Source organism: Bombina bombina, chromosome 6, assembly GCF_027579735.1.
Source record: "Bombina bombina isolate aBomBom1 chromosome 6, aBomBom1.pri, whole genome shotgun sequence".
Classification (NCBI taxonomy): Eukaryota; Metazoa; Chordata; class Amphibia; order Anura; family Bombinatoridae; genus Bombina; species Bombina bombina.
In genome coordinates this window covers 5,524,100-5,544,501 of record NC_069504.1, presented here as the reverse complement: position 1 = coordinate 5,544,501, position 20,402 = coordinate 5,524,100, and the positions used below count along the sequence as shown (strand labels likewise).

The window sequence follows — 20,402 nt, the reverse complement described above, 5'->3', positions numbered from 1 at the left end:
GTTGCCTGTAAAATAAAAATAAATCCTAAGATAGCTACAATATAATTATTATTTATATTGTAGATATCTTAGGGTTTATTTTAAAGGTAAGTATTTAGATTTAAATAGGATTCATTTAGTTCATAATAGAAATATTATTTAGATTTATTTAATTAATATTTAAGTTAGGGGGGTGTTAGGGTTAGTGTTAGACTTAGGTTTAGGGGTTAATAATTTTATTACAGTGGCGGCGGTGTAGGGGGGCAGGATAGGGGTTAATAAATGTATTATCGGTTGCGACGGTGTAGGGGGGCAGATTAGGGGTTAATAAGTTTAATATAGGTTGTGACGGGGTCTGGGAGCGGCGGTTTAGGGGTTAAACAGTTTATTAGAGTGGCGGTGGGCTCCGGGAGTGGCGGTTTAGGGGTTAACATATTTATTATAGCTTGCGGTGGGCTCCGGGAGCGGCGGTTTATCGGGTAATAACTTTATTTAGTTGCGGCGGTGTAGGGGGACAGATTAGGGGTGTTTAGACTCGGGGTACATGTTAGGGTGTTAGGTGTAGACAGCTCCCATAGGAATCAATGGGATGTCGGGCAGCAGCGAACATGAACTTTCGCTATGGTCAGACTCCCATTGATTCCTATGGGAACCGCCGCTTCCAGGGCGGCGGATTGAAAACCAGGTACGCTGGGCCGGAAAAGTGCCGAGCGTACCTGTTAGTTTTTTGATAACTAGCAAAAGTAGTCAGATTGTGCCACACTTGTGTTCGGAACATCTGGAGTGACGTAAGAATCGATCTGTGTCGGACTGAGTCAGGCGGATCGAAGCTTACGTCACTATATTCTACTTTTGCCAGTATCTAGGGCTTGATAACTAAGGCAAATCAGCCTCGCCTCAAATACGCTGCAGAATTCCAGCGTATTTGAGGTTGACGGCTTGATAACTACCCCCCATGATACCAGCGGGTGCTAAAAATCAGCGTTAGGACCCCTTAACGCTGCTTTTTAAGGCTAATGCAGAACTCTAAATCTAGGTGATTGCTTTTTTTAAATTTATTATTGTTTGTGTTTTAACAGGTTAATTATTTTCTTTTAAAATAGAATTCTGTCAACTCAAAGCTTGAGAGCCTGAGAAATTATCCTATGTGCACTAATAAATGATCTATACATTTCTTGTTGTACACCCATGTACCATTTTAAGTATTAAACAAATAAAATAAAGTTAAAAAAAAGAAAGTTGACACATTAAATTTACTTGGTCTAATTTTATTAATTAGTAACCATGGAGAATTCCCAATAAGAGGTAGAGATAAGAAGGATGACAATACAAGATGGTTTCTCAGGGGCGGGACATATTGGCACACAGGAGTGGCAGAAGAGGCAGAGCCCTGGCTGGTACACGTAGCTCTGGTATCTTTAGCTAAAGAACTCTTCCTCCTCCCTTAGTTCTTCCTCTCGCCGTCTCTGTACTTCTAGGTCTTTATTGATCCAAAACTCCAAAAGTTTCCATTTTACTTCTTGTGTGCCGTCTGTCTGTACTGCTTTCTCTTTGGTTTCAATTTGAGCTATTGAAATAAAAAAAGAATTAAAAATGTACTTACTCTTATAACATTATGTATGTTATGGAGGACTATAAATAGCAATTTAATATTTTTCCCCATATTTATGCATTCATGTTATATAAATGATCATTTTATAGCTGTATGACCCTTTTATCCCCTCATGGGATATTGCTATGTTTGATATTAACCAGCGTTAAAGCACATTTAATCTGTTTTGTATTTTATTCTGATACAGATAGCAATATGACATCTATATCTGTGAGTTCTACCAGACCAGTACAATTCACCATGCGAAAGCTTAACTGTGATTGTAGCTATATAAATATAAAATGTGTTACTTACTTTTATATTAACATAGTATAACACTAATGAGAATGAATTGCCTACCTAGGGTTAGGTTTATATCATTTATTCTCCATTGTGTGTAAAGTGAGACTTTTTATTTACTATTAGTTGAGGGGATTTCGAGTGATTCATTAAGTATTGTGAGGATTATTCCAGTCTTAACTAAAATTTGTTCTACATAATTGATTTTATCAAAGGGACACTTTTCAAAATGTTAACTTTTACAATTCACCCTATTTAATGGTACTTTTAATGTTTGTTGCTCTTTTACATATTTATAACTTGCCCCAAGGCCCCAATAATCCCTATATATTACATTAAACAAAAGCAACCTTTATTATAACGTCTAACCTGCCCTCTCTCTTTCTTTTACCCTCTCACTAGTTTTTCTTACTAATGTCCTTATCTATTCATTACCCCCTTTACACAGTTTCCTATTTCCTACTATTCTATTTCCTGTTCTCTCCCAGGTGCTTTATTATTATTTTTGTTTTTATTTATGTTTGTTTTCTGTTGTCTTTTCTCACCTTCCCCTGATTTTTCATCCGTCTTCTGCACCTTCACCTCCTTCTCAAACTTCATTTCCTCCTCATCTTCACCCTTCTGTTCCACCTCCCTTTTCTCCTTCTTTCCTTTCTTTTTTATCTTCTTCTCCTTTTTCAGAGAAGCTTCAAAATAAAAATTAAATTAAATGACATATTCTTGTATTAGCCTATTGTGCTAACCCCTAGTCTTGTGCCATACAGTCTCCCCCTATAACCTTCCATATTTCATCCTTACTAATGAGTTACATTTCCCCTCGTATAAACAGCATGGAAGTTCTGTTACCTTTCCTGATGACGGGGCTGATGTTTGGTTGCTCCTCATCAGGAAGTTTGGATTTTCTAAAAACAGGAAAAACAATATTAAAATGATATTTTGTCATAACATACTTAGTCATTAACCTGATGAGTTTATATAAAAGGGAAATAATTGTAAAAGATAACAACACAGAGCTCCACACCAGGACTGCACCACAAAACACAGACCAGTTGGGAGCTCTGCATTTAATTTGTATGTAAATCATGTGACATGCAGCACATAATTACTGATGTTACTGAGGATTTAATAGAGGGGCACTGGTGTAGCACAGCCTCATGACCAGCAGATGGCAGCGCCTCAGCTTCATACCAATGTAAGGCAACAGTGAGGTGGGCATGATTACAGCTCGGCTGAACCTGCCTTGGCATGATCTGTGATCAGTGTTACACAGTGAAAAGCTTGTTCTATCCACAATCTGTAGCGCAGATGAGTTATTTTATACCCACCAAAATGGTCTAGGAAAGGTGTTATGTAAATTAGTTTCTATATGAATCACAGAATTACATTTATTATCACAATTTAGTAAAATATTTTACATTTTATATCAATTGTGAGTATAAAAGCAGCAATTATATAAATATAAACATAAGAAAAAAGAATGTGACAACAACTACCAGGGGAGGATGCTAAACCGTCTTAGTGTGTGTAAAAATTTGTACCCAGCAGCCTCTCTGATGGTGCTGACTTGTTTTGCAAAAAAAACAAAGTTGAACAAATAAAAATGTAAAAGTGGAAAATATATTTTTCTATATTTAAGATTAGTTTGTGATATAGACAAACAACATACATAAGTGTAGCTGCACCCAGCAGTGTAATGTCCCTTTAAAGGGACATTATACACTAATTTTTTCTTTGCATAAATGTTTTGTAGATGATCTATTTATATAGCCCATAAAGTTTTTTTTTTTTAAAATTAATGTATAGTTTTGCTTATTTTTAAATAACATTGCTCTGATTTTCAGACTCCTAACCAAGCCCCAAAGTTTTATGTGAATACGCTCGACTACCTACTCCAGCTTGCTCCTGTTTGTGTAAAGGGTCTTTTCATATGCAAAAGAAGGGGGAGGGGGGGAGTGTCTTATTTGCCACTTGCAGTGGGCTTTCCAGCTACCTTTTCAACAGAGCCAAACTGACAGCTTCTAAGTAAGTTTTTAAACCGTTTTATACTGAATTTTTATATCAGTATCTGTGCATCTTGTTCTTTATAGTAGTGTCTATTACATGCAGTTATATGAAAATGAGTGTATACTGTCCCTTTAATATGTCACAGCATTTCTGTTGTCTTGTGACTTTAGTGGGCTGCACAGATGTATTGTAAATACTAATATAAATATATAAACAATACGGCTAAATTGTATAGATGAGTTTATTATGGGAGGCAGCTCCCTGTAACTTACCGGATGTTCTTCCTAAGCGCCCATCCTCCAATTATAATAATTACGAGGGCAAAGACTCCCACACCAGCAAATACGTATACTGTAAAGAAACAGCAGGTAAAACATTATTATTAATAGACTTTACCAGTATTGAGATCATTATTAAGTACAATTAAATAAACGTGGCACATTATATCTTCTACCTTTAGCAGGCCATGTGTTTAACAAGTGTTGTGTTAATAAATGACACCTATGTATCAAGCTGTTTGTGAGGTAATGATGACATCATATGAATTAGAATCTGTAAATGACTGCAGTGACAGCCAGGAGTTATAGTTAAAGGGTCACTGGAGTATTATCTACCAGTTAGTATATTACTATAACTGTAGTATAATTTACAGGGCACATAACTAGATGTGTATGAGAGTTATTCTACAATTTTATTTTAATAAAAGTTTTTTTATTCACTTACCTGAATTATTCAGCCCAGCCAGAAATCCTGTAAAAAATGATAATAAAATTTAGAAGTATATAAAATAAATGCTTGTTATTCAGATTTTTTATAATTATTACCAAACTCTCTAAATCTAACACAATTATTAAATAATGCATTTAAACTATACAGCCTGTAAACACAGAATAAATCATTAGGCTGACTAGTATTATATCCTTACCATTTGCTAATGCAGTCTTGAATGCCTCACTATTCATTGGTCCCAGAGTCATCCCTATGTACAAAGACAAATAAAAGAACTATTTTTGCTGTAGTTCTAACATCACACAATGAATGTCCTACATAACTATATAAGTAAATAGTGCACATGCGCCAGGGTCTTTGTGAAATTCCTTATCAGTTGGTACACAAGTAGATAATGCTGACATCCAAGCCAAGTTATGTGACATCCCTGATTTATTTTTATGTCTGTGAAACCTCAAGAACAATATAAATATAACACAATAATAAAACAACTCTTATGATCTGCAGTCTGTGTAGCCAGTAGATAAAGGTGACGTTAAGATGTAGTGAGTTTATAATCCAAGAAATACCTAATGAGCATTTTGGTGTCTGTTAACCCTAAACTCTAATTCTGTGTGACACAAAGATCTGAGAGCTGTGATAGATCATGTTGCCTGACACCTTATATGATTTTCCCCGGACAAATAAAGTTTCCCAAACTGAATTTTATTGACATCCTGATAAACTTTTTGAATAATCATGGCATAATTTTTTGTTTTTTTTTAAACCTAATACTTTTCCATCCATTCTTTACTTCCCCCACACAAATATATATTGGTAATATTTGCCTATTTAATTGCACACTCTGTAGTGAATTAACTGTATAGCTGTTTAATATAGCAACCACTTCTGTGATGTCAATAAACCAAAGCAATAAAACATAATGGAGTCAATCACAATCGTGTAGAAAAATGTATGAAATTTCATATCTAAAAAAAGTCCCAACAGACTTCAAATGTGGTTTTCTGTATAAAAATATTATATACATTTTGCTAAAAGATTGTAATTGACCCCCATATTAGTTAATTAACCCTCTGTAGCGAGGAGACACATCAGACAGTACAGCCTACCGGAAGAGATTATCTATAACAAACTAGTCATTAGTGATGAAGGATATATACTTTACCTTGCGGGGTGCTCACAGGTGTACCCAAGACAGTTTGGAATATATAAAGAAATATATAAATCGCCAAGTAGAAACAAGCCATGTTAGCTGTAGTCCACTCTCACAGAAAATGACTGTGCTGACTGGCTGCAGCTGAGGTATAGAGTGTGTGATGTCACTGTTGTATTGTGTGAAGTTGTGATATTGTGACATCATTTCCTTTGGCAACATCTGACCAAACAGATTTACCCTCTGATAATTATGAATCTGTTTTTTATAATAGTATGGGGTTTTCTAATCCCTTGTTCTGTAAAATGATATTAATATGTCAAGGAATATTATCTATATTTTATTATAGGGTATAATTTTATAGTTTTTATAATAATACATATGCTACAATACATTGTGATGCTAAGTATCTATACACTGGTAATAATCACAAGCTATTGAGCTGTTGTTTGTTCCTTAGAGAGCACTTCTTTTTCTGTTTTGTATTTCAGGCTGGACTGACTTTGTTAGGCGGGATCAGTCTGATATACTTCACAAAAGTTCTCCTCTGTGAAAAGCAGAATTGGGTTAAGAGGCTGCTCCTAGGTTGTAAATCGCCATAGAATAAGTTATTGAGCGCTTATAGAGAGCGTTTCTCTTTCTGTATGTATTAATAGTCACATTATCCTCAGCTTCTTTAAAATGGTAACAAAAATACTGCCCTCTGAATTGATACTGAGGGCCCTGTTTAGTAAACTGTGGGTAGAAAGATTCCCAAGTAGGGTAACATGTCCGCCTGCATACACAGGGAGAGAAGCATCATTCACTGCTGGAATTTATCATTGCACAAACAATGTCTTGTACATCAAGGTCCACTGCTCTCATACAACCGATTTCATGAGATGAAGGCTTGTCAATCATGCGTTTTTGTAATGTTTTCAGTCTGTCACAGGTTAGAAAGCAACATTATAAACAAGGATAGTTCATGGGGGCTGTGATGGATCTCAGGGCCCTGAACAACTCCTTATCTTCAAGTTCAATATTAAGGGGTCGATTTATCATGGCCCGAATGGGGCCAAATACCCCTGTTTCCGCATGAGCCTTCAGGCTCGCCAGAAACACGAGGCATCAAGCTCCATTCAGAGATTGATAATTCGACCCCTAGGTCTCTTCTGCTTCTAATCAATCTAATAACACAGGATACATATCTTCTGTGACTAGATCTTATGGATGCTTATTTCACATCCCCATAACAAATGCAGTTCTTGGTTTCTCAGCAGCAAGTTAGCATTTCCAGTCTGCTGTCCTTCCATTTGGTATTTGTATAATTTACAAATTAGAGAGACAAGTATAACCCAACTCATATTTGGTAAAATCCTTGGCTACAGCAGTCTTTAATACTGGCTAACTGGCGGCCTTAGGGCTACATGCGCTCCTCTACACTTACTTTTGCAGCTCCAGCGAAAAATCAGAAATAACAATGACCCACTGATAGCTCAGGGTGCGCTATATCAATATTGCAGGCCCACGATAAGACTAGCACACAATCTGGTATTACAGGTGCACGGTAAAAAATAATTACCATGTTTAGCATGGCCAAAATCTCTTTAGTGTACTTTATACTTACAATATATAGAAAGGCCGTGATAAACATCCCTCATATTACAAATTGTAACTTATTTGGTAGGCTTGAGCTCAAAAATTAGTGAGACTTTAGACCTAATGTAAATGGTCAGGGCTAGAATAAAAGTATAAAAAAACATCTACATATGTATTAAATATAAAGTTTATGTTTGGTATTGAAATAAATGTATTAAAAAGTGTTTTAAAGGGATATGGTATATAACTGACTGTTTGACATATCTACTGTATGTATTTATATATAACTATATATATACATAAATATATATTGTGCTCACTCCTGTGGAGTTATTATGCGTCAGCATTGATTGGGTAAAATGCAAGTCTATCAAAAGAACTTAAATTAGGGGGCTGTCAGAAGATGCTTAGATACAAGGTAATCACAAAGGTAAAACGTATATTAAGTAACAGTGTTGGTTAAACAAAACTGGTGAATGGATAATAAAGGGATTATCTATCTTTTTAAACAATACAAATTCTGGAGTAAACCTTTAAAGGGACATTAAACACTTTGGGATTGTAGTATAAAATGTTAATTATTTGTAAAAAAATGTTTTAAATGTTCAAACACCTCATTGCAATCATAAATTAACATTCTCATACCCTGGCTCCTCCCTGGAATTACCAAGCCACGCCCACAGACTGCCCAACAATACAAAGACACTTGTGACTCCTACTTCTGCATCTCCAGAACATCTTGACTTTGCCACCAACCCTCCTGTCCCAGTTACTAAAATCTAGGGAGATATTGTATAAGCTTAAAAATTTAAATGTGTGATTTGAGCAATATTTCTAACTTTGTATTTAATGGTAATTAACATGTTAACTGAGTATCAACAAACACTTTAATACTGAAAATAAAAGAAGTCAGAGGTGTTAAATCTGAAAAGTTCAAATTTTTTTCGAGTGAATTGTTTATTTGTAACCTACAGGTGGTGCTGTTGTCACACAGATACATTTGAAAAGCTTGGCCATAAATCTTCAAATTTTGCAAAAATAAACTTTATCTTCCCTAAGGGATTAAATGCTTACTGATGCGTTTCCAGGAGTGAAGGGGATACACCTTAACTTTAACTTACTCACTATAGCTTAAAACAACACAGACAACTTCTTAGTGGGAAAATTTTGACCGTCACAGGTCAAATTTTTATTAAACTTTTAAACTTTATTTTTTTTTAGCCAACAGTAACCAAAATGGTGGCTAGAGCTAAATAAGGCCCAGAACAGCAAGGAGGTCAACGGCCCAACGGAAGCAAGCATCAGAGGGGTCTCTGCTCAAAAGGAAATGATGCTGAGGGGTTGCAGAGATCACGTGACCATCCCCAATGGGGAGAGAGTGGGGTTACCTCACGTGCACATGAGGCCTACCACCCCTCCCCTTTCTGGCCATCACTCACCCCTAGCGACCTTTTCCTGCGCAACAGGGCCGAGACCTCCCGCAGCCAGGGTGTATTTTTCAATCTCCACCTGAAGTAAGGATTCTCAGCTACCAAGCCACTCGAGCCGCATAGTCAGAGATGGGAGATTATAAACCTTACCGCTATGGACTTATCTTAGGCTTAGGTTGATTAGCCATAGCCCTGCCATTTGCATGAGAGCCGCAATTGATAAAAACAAAGGGGTTTTGGGAGGGAGGGAAAAACACTTCACAGCCTGGATCGTATGGAGAAGAGGAAGTTGGAAGGGGAACATCAGTTTTTTACCAGGTAAGGAGGGGCCTACCTTAACCTGCAACATTGTTGCACCTAGAAACAACCCTCTATCTCCTATCCCACTTTCCTGCAGCCGTAACCCTTAGCCTGCTACAGGCCCATGCTGGGCCCTACACGAACTTAAGGGATTAAATGCTTACCGGGGCATTTCCAGGAGTGAAGGGGATACACCTTAACTTTAACTTACTCACTATAACTTAAAACATGTGAAATAATAAATAAAACACAGACAACTTCTTAGTGGGAACATTTTGACCATTACAGGTCAAATTTTTATTAAACTTTTAAACTTTATTATTTTATAGCCAACAGTAACCAAAATGGTGACATAGAGCTAAATAAGGCCCAGAACAGCAAGGAGGTCAATGGCCCAACGGAAACAAGCAGCAGAGGGGTCTCTGCTCAAAAGGAAATGACGCTGAGTGGTTGTTGAGATCACGTGACCATCCCCCAATGGGGAGAGAGGGGGGTTACCTCACGTGCACATGAGGCCTACCACCCCTCTCCTTTCTGGCCATCACTCACCCCTAGCGACCTTTTCCTGCGCAACAAGGCCGAGACTTCCCACCACAAGAAGCATCATCAATGCTCTTGGCACCACCACCACGACCCGACTTACAGGAAGGGTGAAATAGCTCTTTGGATGTCCTTAATGAAGGTATCTAGCTCTACATCTGATAAATGGACTTTGTCTCTTCTGTAGAGTTCGGTTCTGTCGGCTGAGATGGGCCGACATATGCCTCCAATGAAGGCGGGGAGCTATGTTCGACCACCCAACCACTACCCCAGGGATCCGTGTATGCAGCCAGCTGATATCCGACTGCATAATCTTAATTAATTGCAGTACTGGGACAGACCCCACATCATTACCCCCCAGATGAAGGACAAGGAGGTGTGGTTTCCCCCATCTTAAGAAGGCCCCAGAGATTACCTCCGCAAGTTGAGGCCAGCACATTCCCCTATTCCCTAACCACCTAACAGAGGCTTTGTTTGAGGGGAACCCTAGATTCTGGCCCAAGGGAAGGGAGGAGCAATGAATTGAGGCCCAGTGGATGAAGGAATGACTCACAATCCATATCCGCTTCGCTCCGGGGTGTACTTCTGTGGAGACAAATAGTTTAGTATGCGTATACACAAATGTAATTCAAACAAGCGGACGGACATATTTTTTAAAGCAATTTGATCGCCACCACCCCAGCCGCTTGATGTCATCGCCTGAATAGCGTACGCTTGCTGCTTGCGTCGCTGCCCCAATGCGAAATGAATGAGGCGCAATTTTACTGTTATCCAGGCCTGCTTTGAGAGCTGCGTGCTTGAAGACCTTTCTGAATTGGTATTTGGACAGAGATTTCCCATCTGCATGAATTAAGAACTGGCCTGGCAACTGGGGCCTACAAGACAAGTAAGCGTTAATTACCACTATAGGACATGAAATGCTACCCGGCCTAGGTGTAATGTGGAGCCAAGTGCCTCTACCTGACTGGTCTGTTTTTGAGCGTGGGATAAAGAGAAGGAGGGAGTCAACTGCGGCTCTAACGTGCTCCAGCTGAACTCCCAAACCTACTGACTGTTTAGAGGGGGCGACTAATTCACTTATGCGGAGGGCCGCCGCAAAAGCCAGCACAAACGCGGACTTAAACAGCAAGGCCTCAAATGGGGAGGAGCATGTGCTATCAAGTGCTTGTAACAGCCTATCAAGACGCTCTTCAGTGATGCGTTTGCGAGTATCAGGTTGCCGAGGCTGAACCCTACCCCACCCTTTAACCACCTGACGAATGAAAAAGGAGTTTGTGGGGTCTGGTAAATTCAATGCACTGTAAAAAAATGATAAATCAGCCAATTTTGATTGTATGGCTCTCTGACGCGTGCCTAAGGTGTTAAGACTCACCAACCAGTTGCACAAAAATGCCTGATTCCCCTGGGCAGCTTCTACGCCCCTGGACAGACAGAACTGGTCCCATTCATTCCAAAGCTTCAAATAAATGCTCCACATGGAGGGGGCTAAGGAGGAGCGCACCAAGGGCAACAGAGCTAACCAGAAATGACCAGCTGCCAAAGGAAAGCAGGACAACGTAAACCCACTGGTGATTCGGGAGGAACTAAACATTTAAAGGTGTCCCACTCAAATCTAGACAATGCATCTGCCACCACATTATTAACTCCGGAAACATGTCTTGCTTGGAACTGTATATTGAATTCCAGACAACGCAACACCAAGTGTCACAGCAACGTCACCACCACCGCTGAGGTGGCGGACAGGTTATTGATCGTGTATACGACACTGGTGTTGTCCATCCAGAAAACAATTGTCTTGTTTGAGAATTGCATACCCCAGAGTTCAATTGACAGGACTATGGGAAACAGTTCCAGGAGGGTTAAATTGTGGGTAAGGCCCAGAGCAGGCCAAGTAGCCGGCCATCGCTCTCCACTCCACTCCCCCTGGAAGTAAGCCCCATAGCCATGTGACCCCGCCGCATCTGTGAAAAGGTGCAAGAGTTGACTGGATATTGGTTCTGATCGCCACACTCGCACGCCATTAAAACTTTTTAGAAAAATCTCCCAAACACTTAGATCTGCCAGAAGGTCAACTGTGAGCATGATCCTTTGAGTAAGTTTTTCTCTGTCACGAAGTTGTCTTTCTAACCTACAGTTAAAGATTCTACCCATAGGGATGACTTTGCAAGCAAAGTTGAAGAGCCCTAGCAAGGATTGCAACTGTTTTAACAATAGAAAACCTTTGGAAACAGCTGCTCGAACTGCCTCCAACATCGCCTCAATTTTATCAGTGGCTAATCTACAAACCATAGCCACTGTGTCTATTTCAATGCCCAGAAAGACTAAGCACAACGTGGGACCTTGTATTTTGTCCTCAGCCAGAGGTACCCCAAACTGGGCCATAATCTCGCGCATGCTGTTCATTAAACGTAAGCATTCACCCGAATCTGTCCCCCCCACGAGAAGGGTATCATCAAGGTAATGTGCCACTGAATCACTGCCGGTATAACTGGCCACTACCCAGTGAAAAAAAGTGCTAAAGGCCTCAAAAAGGGCGCATGATAGAGAGCAGACAACGATCCACATAGTACAAACCGTGAAACTTGCACCCCATGAGTGGGAAGGCCGAAGGGTGGAGCGGCAATAAACGGAAGGCAGACTCGACATCTAACTTCGCCAGTAGAGCCCCCTTCCCTGCCCGTCTAACCAGGTCTAATGCGCTATCAAATGATTGATACTGCACAAAGCTGAGCTGAGGGTCAATAGCTTCATTAACTGAACTACCTTTTGGGTATGAAAGGTGCTGTATGAGGCGAAATGTTCCAGAGTCTTTCTTGGGAACCACCCCTAGAGGTGAAATGGTCAAATTTTTAAGTGGGGGGGGGGTAAGAAAATGGGACAGCCATGCGGCCCAGGGATACTTCTTTATGAATTTTCTCTAATACCGCTTCCAGATGCTGGTAGGCTGAAATTAAGTTCCTTTGAAAGCGCGCTCCCTGAACTTTTTGAAAAATTGGAATTTTAAAGCCAAAGGAAAACCCCTCCCATAACATTCTGACTGTGTCTTGGTCTGGATAGGCCAGCAGCCAGGGTTTAAGCATGTGGACCCTCACCGGGGTGTCTGCCCTTCTGACCCATGAGTGAATTGGATGCTCTACTGCCGTTGCCACTATCTTTTCTTCTTGTACATTCGCTTCCCCGGGGTGACCCTGAGCAGAATTTGTAGGAGTGTCTGAAAGTGCATGCGCTGCCCTTATCACACTTCTTTTCCTGGTATGCCCAACAGGCACCACCCCTTTTCCTAAATCTGGCATTCCGAAAGGGCTGCTGATTTGCCGAGGAAGCCGCAGCCACCCCTTGGGGGTCCATACGCTGCCACAATTGATTATTAGTGCAATCAAAAGTTAGCGAAGGATTGCCTGCCATTTTTCTCCGAAAGTCATATTCTCTCCACACACCTTCACTACGATTACGCTGTATCCAGTGTATGGTGTCAGTGTATTTTAATATAGCTAAATTCTGAGAAGGGTACTTCTCCAAATAGCATGAAGAGAAAACCCTAAAACACTGCAGCCATTCGTCAAATGAGTCTGGGCGCTTGAATTTGTTAGGGCCTGTTCTGTCTGCGCTTTTTTCCTTTTGCCTATACGCCTCTACAGACAAATCAAAAATATTAATATATTTTCCCTGGTGAATTCTTTTCACAATCTTTTTGCGCAAATGTGCATGTAAAGAATAAATTTCCCCTGGGCTTGCATCCCCGTATAAAGCCGCCCTTCTCTCAGAGATTGCTCAGTTAGGGGTAATGTGACCAAAGCCGTATTGGTATTTACCTGTGGAGGGGGGGTTTAAAACAGCAGAAGCAGTTTTATCTTTTGTTTTATCTTTTGATGCGCCTACGCCCTCTCTTAAAAAAATTTTAATCATGCGGAACATTTTCTTTTGACCCTTACCCTGCAATCCTAAGGATGTGTCGCTATCAGAGTCAGTATCTGTGTGTGAGGTATCAGAAGTGTCTTGCTGATCATGTGTAAAAACATTACACTCACCATGTGCAATCGGATGACTCTGACCAACACTATGTGGAAGTCCAGGCTGTGCAATCGGAATAATGTGACCATCACCATGTGGAAGTCCATGCTGTGGAACGGATACTGACTGCTCCCCGGATGATCCTGGAATACCTGTGTCCGCTGCACTCATGTTGACCGGTCGGTCAGATGTCGCAGGGGCTGCACCTAGTACTTCCTGCAAAAGAGTAATCAAATCGCGAGCACTTTAGAAATTGATTGAGGATGGAGTTACATTAGTAATTAGGGATGAAGGTGAATCTTGTCTGTTACAACTAACTTCTGTATTATTACTGTCAGCACAGAATTTTGATTAATATTAACTCCCCCCTGCCTGCCTAACAAAGGATTCACTATTGCAGCATCAGATATACTCCCTGTGATATTAGAGGTCCCCCCTTGCCTGCCCAAATCCATACTCAATTCTGCAGCATTCATCCCTGCAGCAGCATTCAAACTTCCTGCAACACTCAATCCAGCATTATGTAAAGCAGGTTGCTGATCATTCCCAGTCACATCACTCAAACCAGCATTATGTAAAGCAGATTGCTGCTCATTTACAATCACACCGCCTAAATGGTTAACTGTAAACCCAGTGCCAGCATCACTAAACTGTGTGAATTCCAGAGGTCTGTAACCCCTGTTCATAGGGCGCATAGGTCCGCCGTTTCTTATATAACCCCTACGTGCAATGTTAGTATTTTTCTTAATCCGCCCTGTATTCTGCTTCACGTTTGGCCCCCTGCCTTTTCTTCTCCTCACACTCCTTCCAGATAATTGCCTGTGCATGTTTGAGGCCTAATGCCCTCCTTCCCAGCTTACCAAGTCCCTCCCCGCAATCAACGTTCCCTCATCGTGCTCACCTTGGAGCTCCTGAGGGACCGTTCTTACTCCGGTGCTGCCGACTTGTGAAATGGCTGCACCGGAAGTGACCCCGCATACTTCCGGTGACGCGGCTGAAGGTACTGCGCCACCGGAAGTAGGCCCCGAAGCCTGCGATCGAGTTACCGGAGGCTCCAGTAGAGGACCAGGCCCAGCGATCGTGGGCTCCACCACAGAGGGGAGTATCAAGTTAGGGACCGGAGGGGGGAGTGAAAGGATTGGTGGTGTGGCGGTAGAAATATTTTGAATATGTGGGATAATAACACGGCCGGGCCCAGGAACCTGAGGGGGTAATTCAAAATTTGGTGGTGTGGCGGTCGGAGTTTCTTGCGCAATATTGGGTATCCTGCCAAGGCCAGGCCCAATTTGCTGCTGAGCCGGATCAATGCCTGTGTCCATAGGGGCCTGCAACAATCCGGTTTGCTGCTGTACCAGATTAGTTATGGGGTTAATTTGAGTGATGGGGCCTGCAAAAAACCAGTACTAGACATTGCTGCTGCAATTGAAGTTAGAAAATTAGATACAGCAGGTACCTCAGAAGGTGGCACAGCCTGAAATAAATTTGCAATCTGGTTAGGGTTAAAAAACTGCTGAGGCTGCTGCAAATCCATTAAAGGAGCCTGCATTTCCTCTCTCACTAGTTGAGATTCTTGAACAAAATTCACATTGTCATCCCCATCTACATGGAGAAGAGGATGTTGGAGAAGAGGAAGTTGGAAGGGGAACATCAGCTTTTTACCAGGTAAGGAGGGGCCTACCCTAACCTGCAACATTGTTGCACCTAGAACCAACCCTCTATCTCCTATCCCACTTTCCTGCAGCCTTAACCCTTAGCCTGCTACAGGCCCATGCTGGGCCCTACACAAACTTTCTGAAAAAGGGAAAATAATATTGAATGGCCTGTTATGTCTACAACACATGATAGAGAAATCCAGTAGCCAAAAGGTTGAGCGTTAGAGATGATTTAGTGTGCTGTGAAGCTGTATTACAAAAATGTTACTGTCAGAAATTGGTTAAAAGGGACAGCCCACAATAGAATTTTTATTGTTTTAAAAGATAGATAATCCCTTTATTACCCATTCCCCAGTTTTGCATAACCAACACAGTTATATTAATATACTTTTTACCCCTATGATTACCTTGTATCTAAGCATCTTCTGACAGCCCCCTGATCACATGACTTTGTATTTATTATCTATTGACTTGCAATTAGTACTATGTTGTGCTAACTCTTAAATAACTTCCCGGGCGTGAACACTATCGCCTAGATTTTGAGTTCTGCGTTAGCCTTAAAAAGCAGCATTAAGGGGTCCTAACGCTGCTTTTTAACGCCCGCTGGTTTTACGAGTATGGCAGGTACAGGTGTACCGCTCACTTTTCTTCCGCAACTTTTGGCTACCGCAAATCCCCTTACGTCAATTGCGTATTCTATCTTTTTAATGGGATTTGCCTAACGCCGGTATTACGAGTCTTGGAAGAAGTGAGCGGTACAGCCTCTACCTCCAAGACTCCTACCGCATGTAAAAGTCAGTAGTTAAGAGTTTTATGGGCTAACGCCGGAACATAAAGCTCTTAACTAAAGTGCTACAAAGTACACTAACACCCATAAACTACCTATGAACCCCTAAACCGAGGCCCCCCCACATCGCAAACACTATAATAAAATTATTTAACCCCTAATCTGCCGCTCCGGACACCGCCACCACCTACATTATAGCTATGAACCCCTAATCTGCTGTCCCTAACATCGCCGACACCTATATTATATTTATTAACCCCTAATCTGCCCCCCCAACATCGCCGCCATCTAACTACACTTATTAACCCCTAATCTGCTGACCGGACACTTATTAACCCCTAAACCGCCGCACTCCCGCCTCGCAAACACTATAATAAATTTTATTAACCCCTAATCTGCCCTCCCAACGTCGCCGCAACCTACCTACAATTATTAACCCCTAATCTGCCGCCCCAACGTCGCCGCTACTATAATAAAGTTATTAACCCCTAAACCTAAGTCTAACCCTAACCCTAACACCCCCTAAATTAAATATAATTTAAATAAATTTACTATAATTAAATAAATTATTCCTATTTAAAAATAAATACTTACCTATAAAATAAACCCTAATATAGCTACAATATAACTATTAGTTACATTGTAGCTATTTTAGGATTTATATTTATTTTACAGGCAACTTTGTATTTATTTTAACTAGGTACAATAGCTATTAAATAGTTAATAACTATTTAATAGCTACCTAGTTAAAATAATTACAAAATTACCTGTAAAATAAATCCTAAACTAACTTACAAATACACCTAACACTACACTATCAATAAATTAATTAAATAAATTACCTATAATGATCTAAACTAAAATACAATTAAATAAACTAAACTATATTACCAAAAACAAACACTAAATTACAAAAAATAAAAAATATTACAAGAATTTTAATCTAATTACACCTAATTTAAGCCCCCTAATAAAATAAAAAAGCCCCCCAAAATAATAAAATTCCCTACCCTATACTAAATTACAAAAGTAATCAGCTCTTTTACCAGCCCTTAAAAGGGCTTTTTGCGGGGCATTGCCCCAAAGTAATCAGCTCTTTTACCTGTAAAATAAAATACAAGACCCCCCCAACATTACAACCCACCACCCACACACCCCTACTCTAAAACCCACCCAATCCCCCCTTAAAAAACCTAACACTACCCCATTGAAGATCACCCTACCTTGAGCCGTGTTCACCCAGCCGGGCACCGATGGGCCAGAATAGGACATCCGGAGCGGCAGAAGTCTTCATCCGATCGGGGCAGAAGAGGTCCTCCATCCAGCAGAAGTTTTCAACCAAGCGGCATCTTCTATCTTCATCCATCCGGCGCGGAGCGGGTCCATCTTCAAGACATCCGACGCGGAGCATCCTCTTCTTCCCGACGACTAACGACAAATGAAGGCTCCTTTAAATGACATCATCCAAGATGGCGTCCCTCAAAATCCGATTGGCTGATAGGATTCTATCAGCCAATCGGAATTAAGGTAGGAAAAATCCGATTGGCTGATGTAATCAGCCAATCGGATTGAAGTTCAATCCGATTGGCTGATTGGATCAGCCAATAGAATTGACCTCGAATTCTATTGGCTGATCCAATCAACCAATCGGATTGAACTTCAATCTGATTGGCTGATTTACATCAGCCAATCGGATTTTTCCTACCTTAATTCCGATTGGCTGGTAGAATCCTATCAGCCTATAGGAATTGGAGGGACGCCATCTTGGATGATGTCATTTAAAGGAACCTTCATTCATCGTTAGTCGTCAGGAAGAAGAGGATGCTCCGCGTCGGATGTCTTGAAGATGGACCCGCTCCGCGTCGGATGGATGAAGATAGAAGATGCCGCTTGGATGAAAACTTCTGCTGGATGGAGGACCTCTTCTGCCCCGATCGGATGTCCTATTCTGGCCCATCGGTGCCCCGCTGGGTGAACACGGCTCAAGGTAGGGTGATCTTCAATGGGGTAGTGTTAGGTTTTTTTAAGGGGGGATCGGGTGGGTTTTAGAGTAGGGGTGTGTGGGTGGTAGGTTGTAATGTTGGGGGGGGGTCTTGTATTTTATTTTACAGGTAAAAGAGCTGATTACTTTGGGGCAATGCCCCGCAAAAAGCCCTTTTAAGGACTGGTAAAAGAGCTGATTACTTTTGTAATTTAGTATAGGGTAGGGAATTTTATTATTTTGGGTGCTTTTTTATTTTATTTGGGGGCTTAGATTAGGTGTAATTAGATTAAAATTCTTGTAATATTTTTGTATTTTTTGTAATTTAGTGTTTGTTTTTTTTGGTAATATAGTTTAGTTTATTTAATTGTATTTTAGTTTAGATCATTGTAGGTAATTTATTTAATTAATTTATTGATAGTGTAGTGTTAGGTGTATTTGTAACTTAGGTTAGGATTTATTTTACAGGTAATTTTGTAATTATTTTAACTAGGTAGCTATTAAATAGTTATTAACTATTTAATAGCTATTGTACCTAGTTAAAATAAATACAAAGTTGCCTGTAAAATAAATATAAATCCTAAAATAGCTACAATGTAACTAACAGTTATATTGTAGCTATATTAGGGTTTATTTTATAGGTAAGTATTTATTTTTAAATAGGAATAATGTATTTATTTATAGTAAATGTATTTAGAGTTATTTAAATTATATTTAACTTAGGGGGGTGTTAGGGTTAGACTTAGGTTTAGGGGTTAATAACTTTATTATAGTAGCGGCGACATTGGGGGCGGCAGATTAGGGGTTAATAATTGTAGGTAGGTGGTGGTGATGTTAGGGTTAGGGGTTAATAAAATTTATTATAGTGTTTGCGAGGCGGGAGTGCAGCGGTTTAGGGGTTAATACATTTATTATAGAGGTGGCGATGTCCGGTCGGCAGACTAGGGGTTAATAAGTGTAGGTAGGTGGTGGCGACGTTGGGGGGACAGATTAGGGGTTAATAAATATAATATAGGTGTCTGCGATGTTAGGGACAGCAGATTAGGGGTTCATAGCTATAATGTAGGTGGCGGCGGTGTCCGGAGCAGCAGATTAGGGGTTAATAATATAATGTAGGTGTCAGCGATAGAGGGGGCGCAGATTAGGGGTTAATAAGTGTAAGGTTAGGGGTAGGGGGTATCAACGGCACTACTTAGCCTAATGTGGCTTAAATATTTCTAATTCCCTATTTAGCCCCAATTTATCCTTAATATATGTGGGGATAATTCCCCTATGAAAATATGGACTGCTAAAGGTGCTATGTAGTTTTCAACATGTGAAACTGGGTAGAGAAAGGCTCTAACTCGGCAGACTACATATATAGCACTCTTGGGGGTTAATATAGGGTATAATTCTGAATAGTATGAAAGACCTTGTTCCTTTAGGCAAAATAGAGTTACTGATGGTCTAGTGAGTTTGCGTGTTCCACGTTAAAACATAACTTTTATTGTGTCAAACTTAATATAAAACACTGGAAATAAATTTAAAAACACACTTAGATGCTAAAGACTCAGTGGTCAGCCTGCTCTTTGTAAGTAGATTCTAGCCAGGTGGGTTCTAGGTTATGCTGGAAACCTTCTAGAGTATAATTGCAGCAAGTTAATGAACCTGATGCACACTTATAACAAGAGGTCCTGTAAAAGTTGTGTGTATATCCGTGTAGTGGACCTAACAGAGTAAAATATTCTGTAGTCTTAAATAGTATTAATCTTAATAAGACATTACTTGGTTATACACAACATATACTGTGTATTACAATTTAACCTGAGGTTAATACAGCTCTATTTTTGTTGTATCACCTTAATACTGTTTGCTGGTGGATAGTATACTTTATATGCTGACATAGGGTGGTAAGATTACCTTGAATCTTATTAAAGAAGTTAATGGTGCTGTAGTCAGCAATTTTAACCCAATGCATTCATTCTAAATGTCAGATTTACTGATAGGTTAATAATCCACATATCAACAGCTTATAAACTTATAGTTATAACGTGAACCGTTATTATCAGATGGATAAGAGAGGTGATCTTTAAATTGGTATAAATGTGCACTTTGTATACCGTGTTTTCCAGGCAGTGTTAATTCTCATTAATAAATATCATACACGCTATTACTACTCATTTACGGCTCTGTCGTTCCGTTTTAAGTATGCTGTGTTACAATTTAAATAACTGATAAAGACACATTTTGCATGTAAATTTGTAACTGTAGTATAGCGGTTGTTGCCAATGGGTGACAGAGCTGTTTGCTGATTATATAGAGAGTTTTAGGTGTAGCTCACTCAAACACAAAAGCTGTTTAATTTCAGCCCGCTCCTGCACTGCCGGT

The 20,402-nt window shown here is 40.1% G+C and overlaps 1 protein-coding gene across 1 annotated transcript in view; it reads right to left on the bottom strand.

Moving 5' to 3' along the window:
- Window positions 1–1,231: 1,231 nt before the first annotated feature.
- LOC128664944 (uncharacterized) overlaps window positions 1,232–20,402 on the bottom strand; it is a 57,797-nt gene continuing 38,626 nt past the window's right edge. The window contains exons 2-8 of the mRNA XM_053719735.1: window positions 13,633–13,831; window positions 4,800–4,853; window positions 4,598–4,624; window positions 4,147–4,225; window positions 2,717–2,772; window positions 2,416–2,556; window positions 1,232–1,546 (exon numbers count right to left, since the gene is read on the bottom strand). Coding sequence (XP_053575710.1) covers window positions 1,398–1,546; window positions 2,416–2,556; window positions 2,717–2,772; window positions 4,147–4,225; window positions 4,598–4,624; window positions 4,800–4,853; window positions 13,633–13,786 — 660 coding nt within the window. The 5' untranslated portion in view covers window positions 13,787–13,831 and the 3' untranslated portion in view covers window positions 1,232–1,397. The remainder of the gene's footprint in view (window positions 1,547–2,415; window positions 2,557–2,716; window positions 2,773–4,146; window positions 4,226–4,597; window positions 4,625–4,799; window positions 4,854–13,632; window positions 13,832–20,402) is intronic.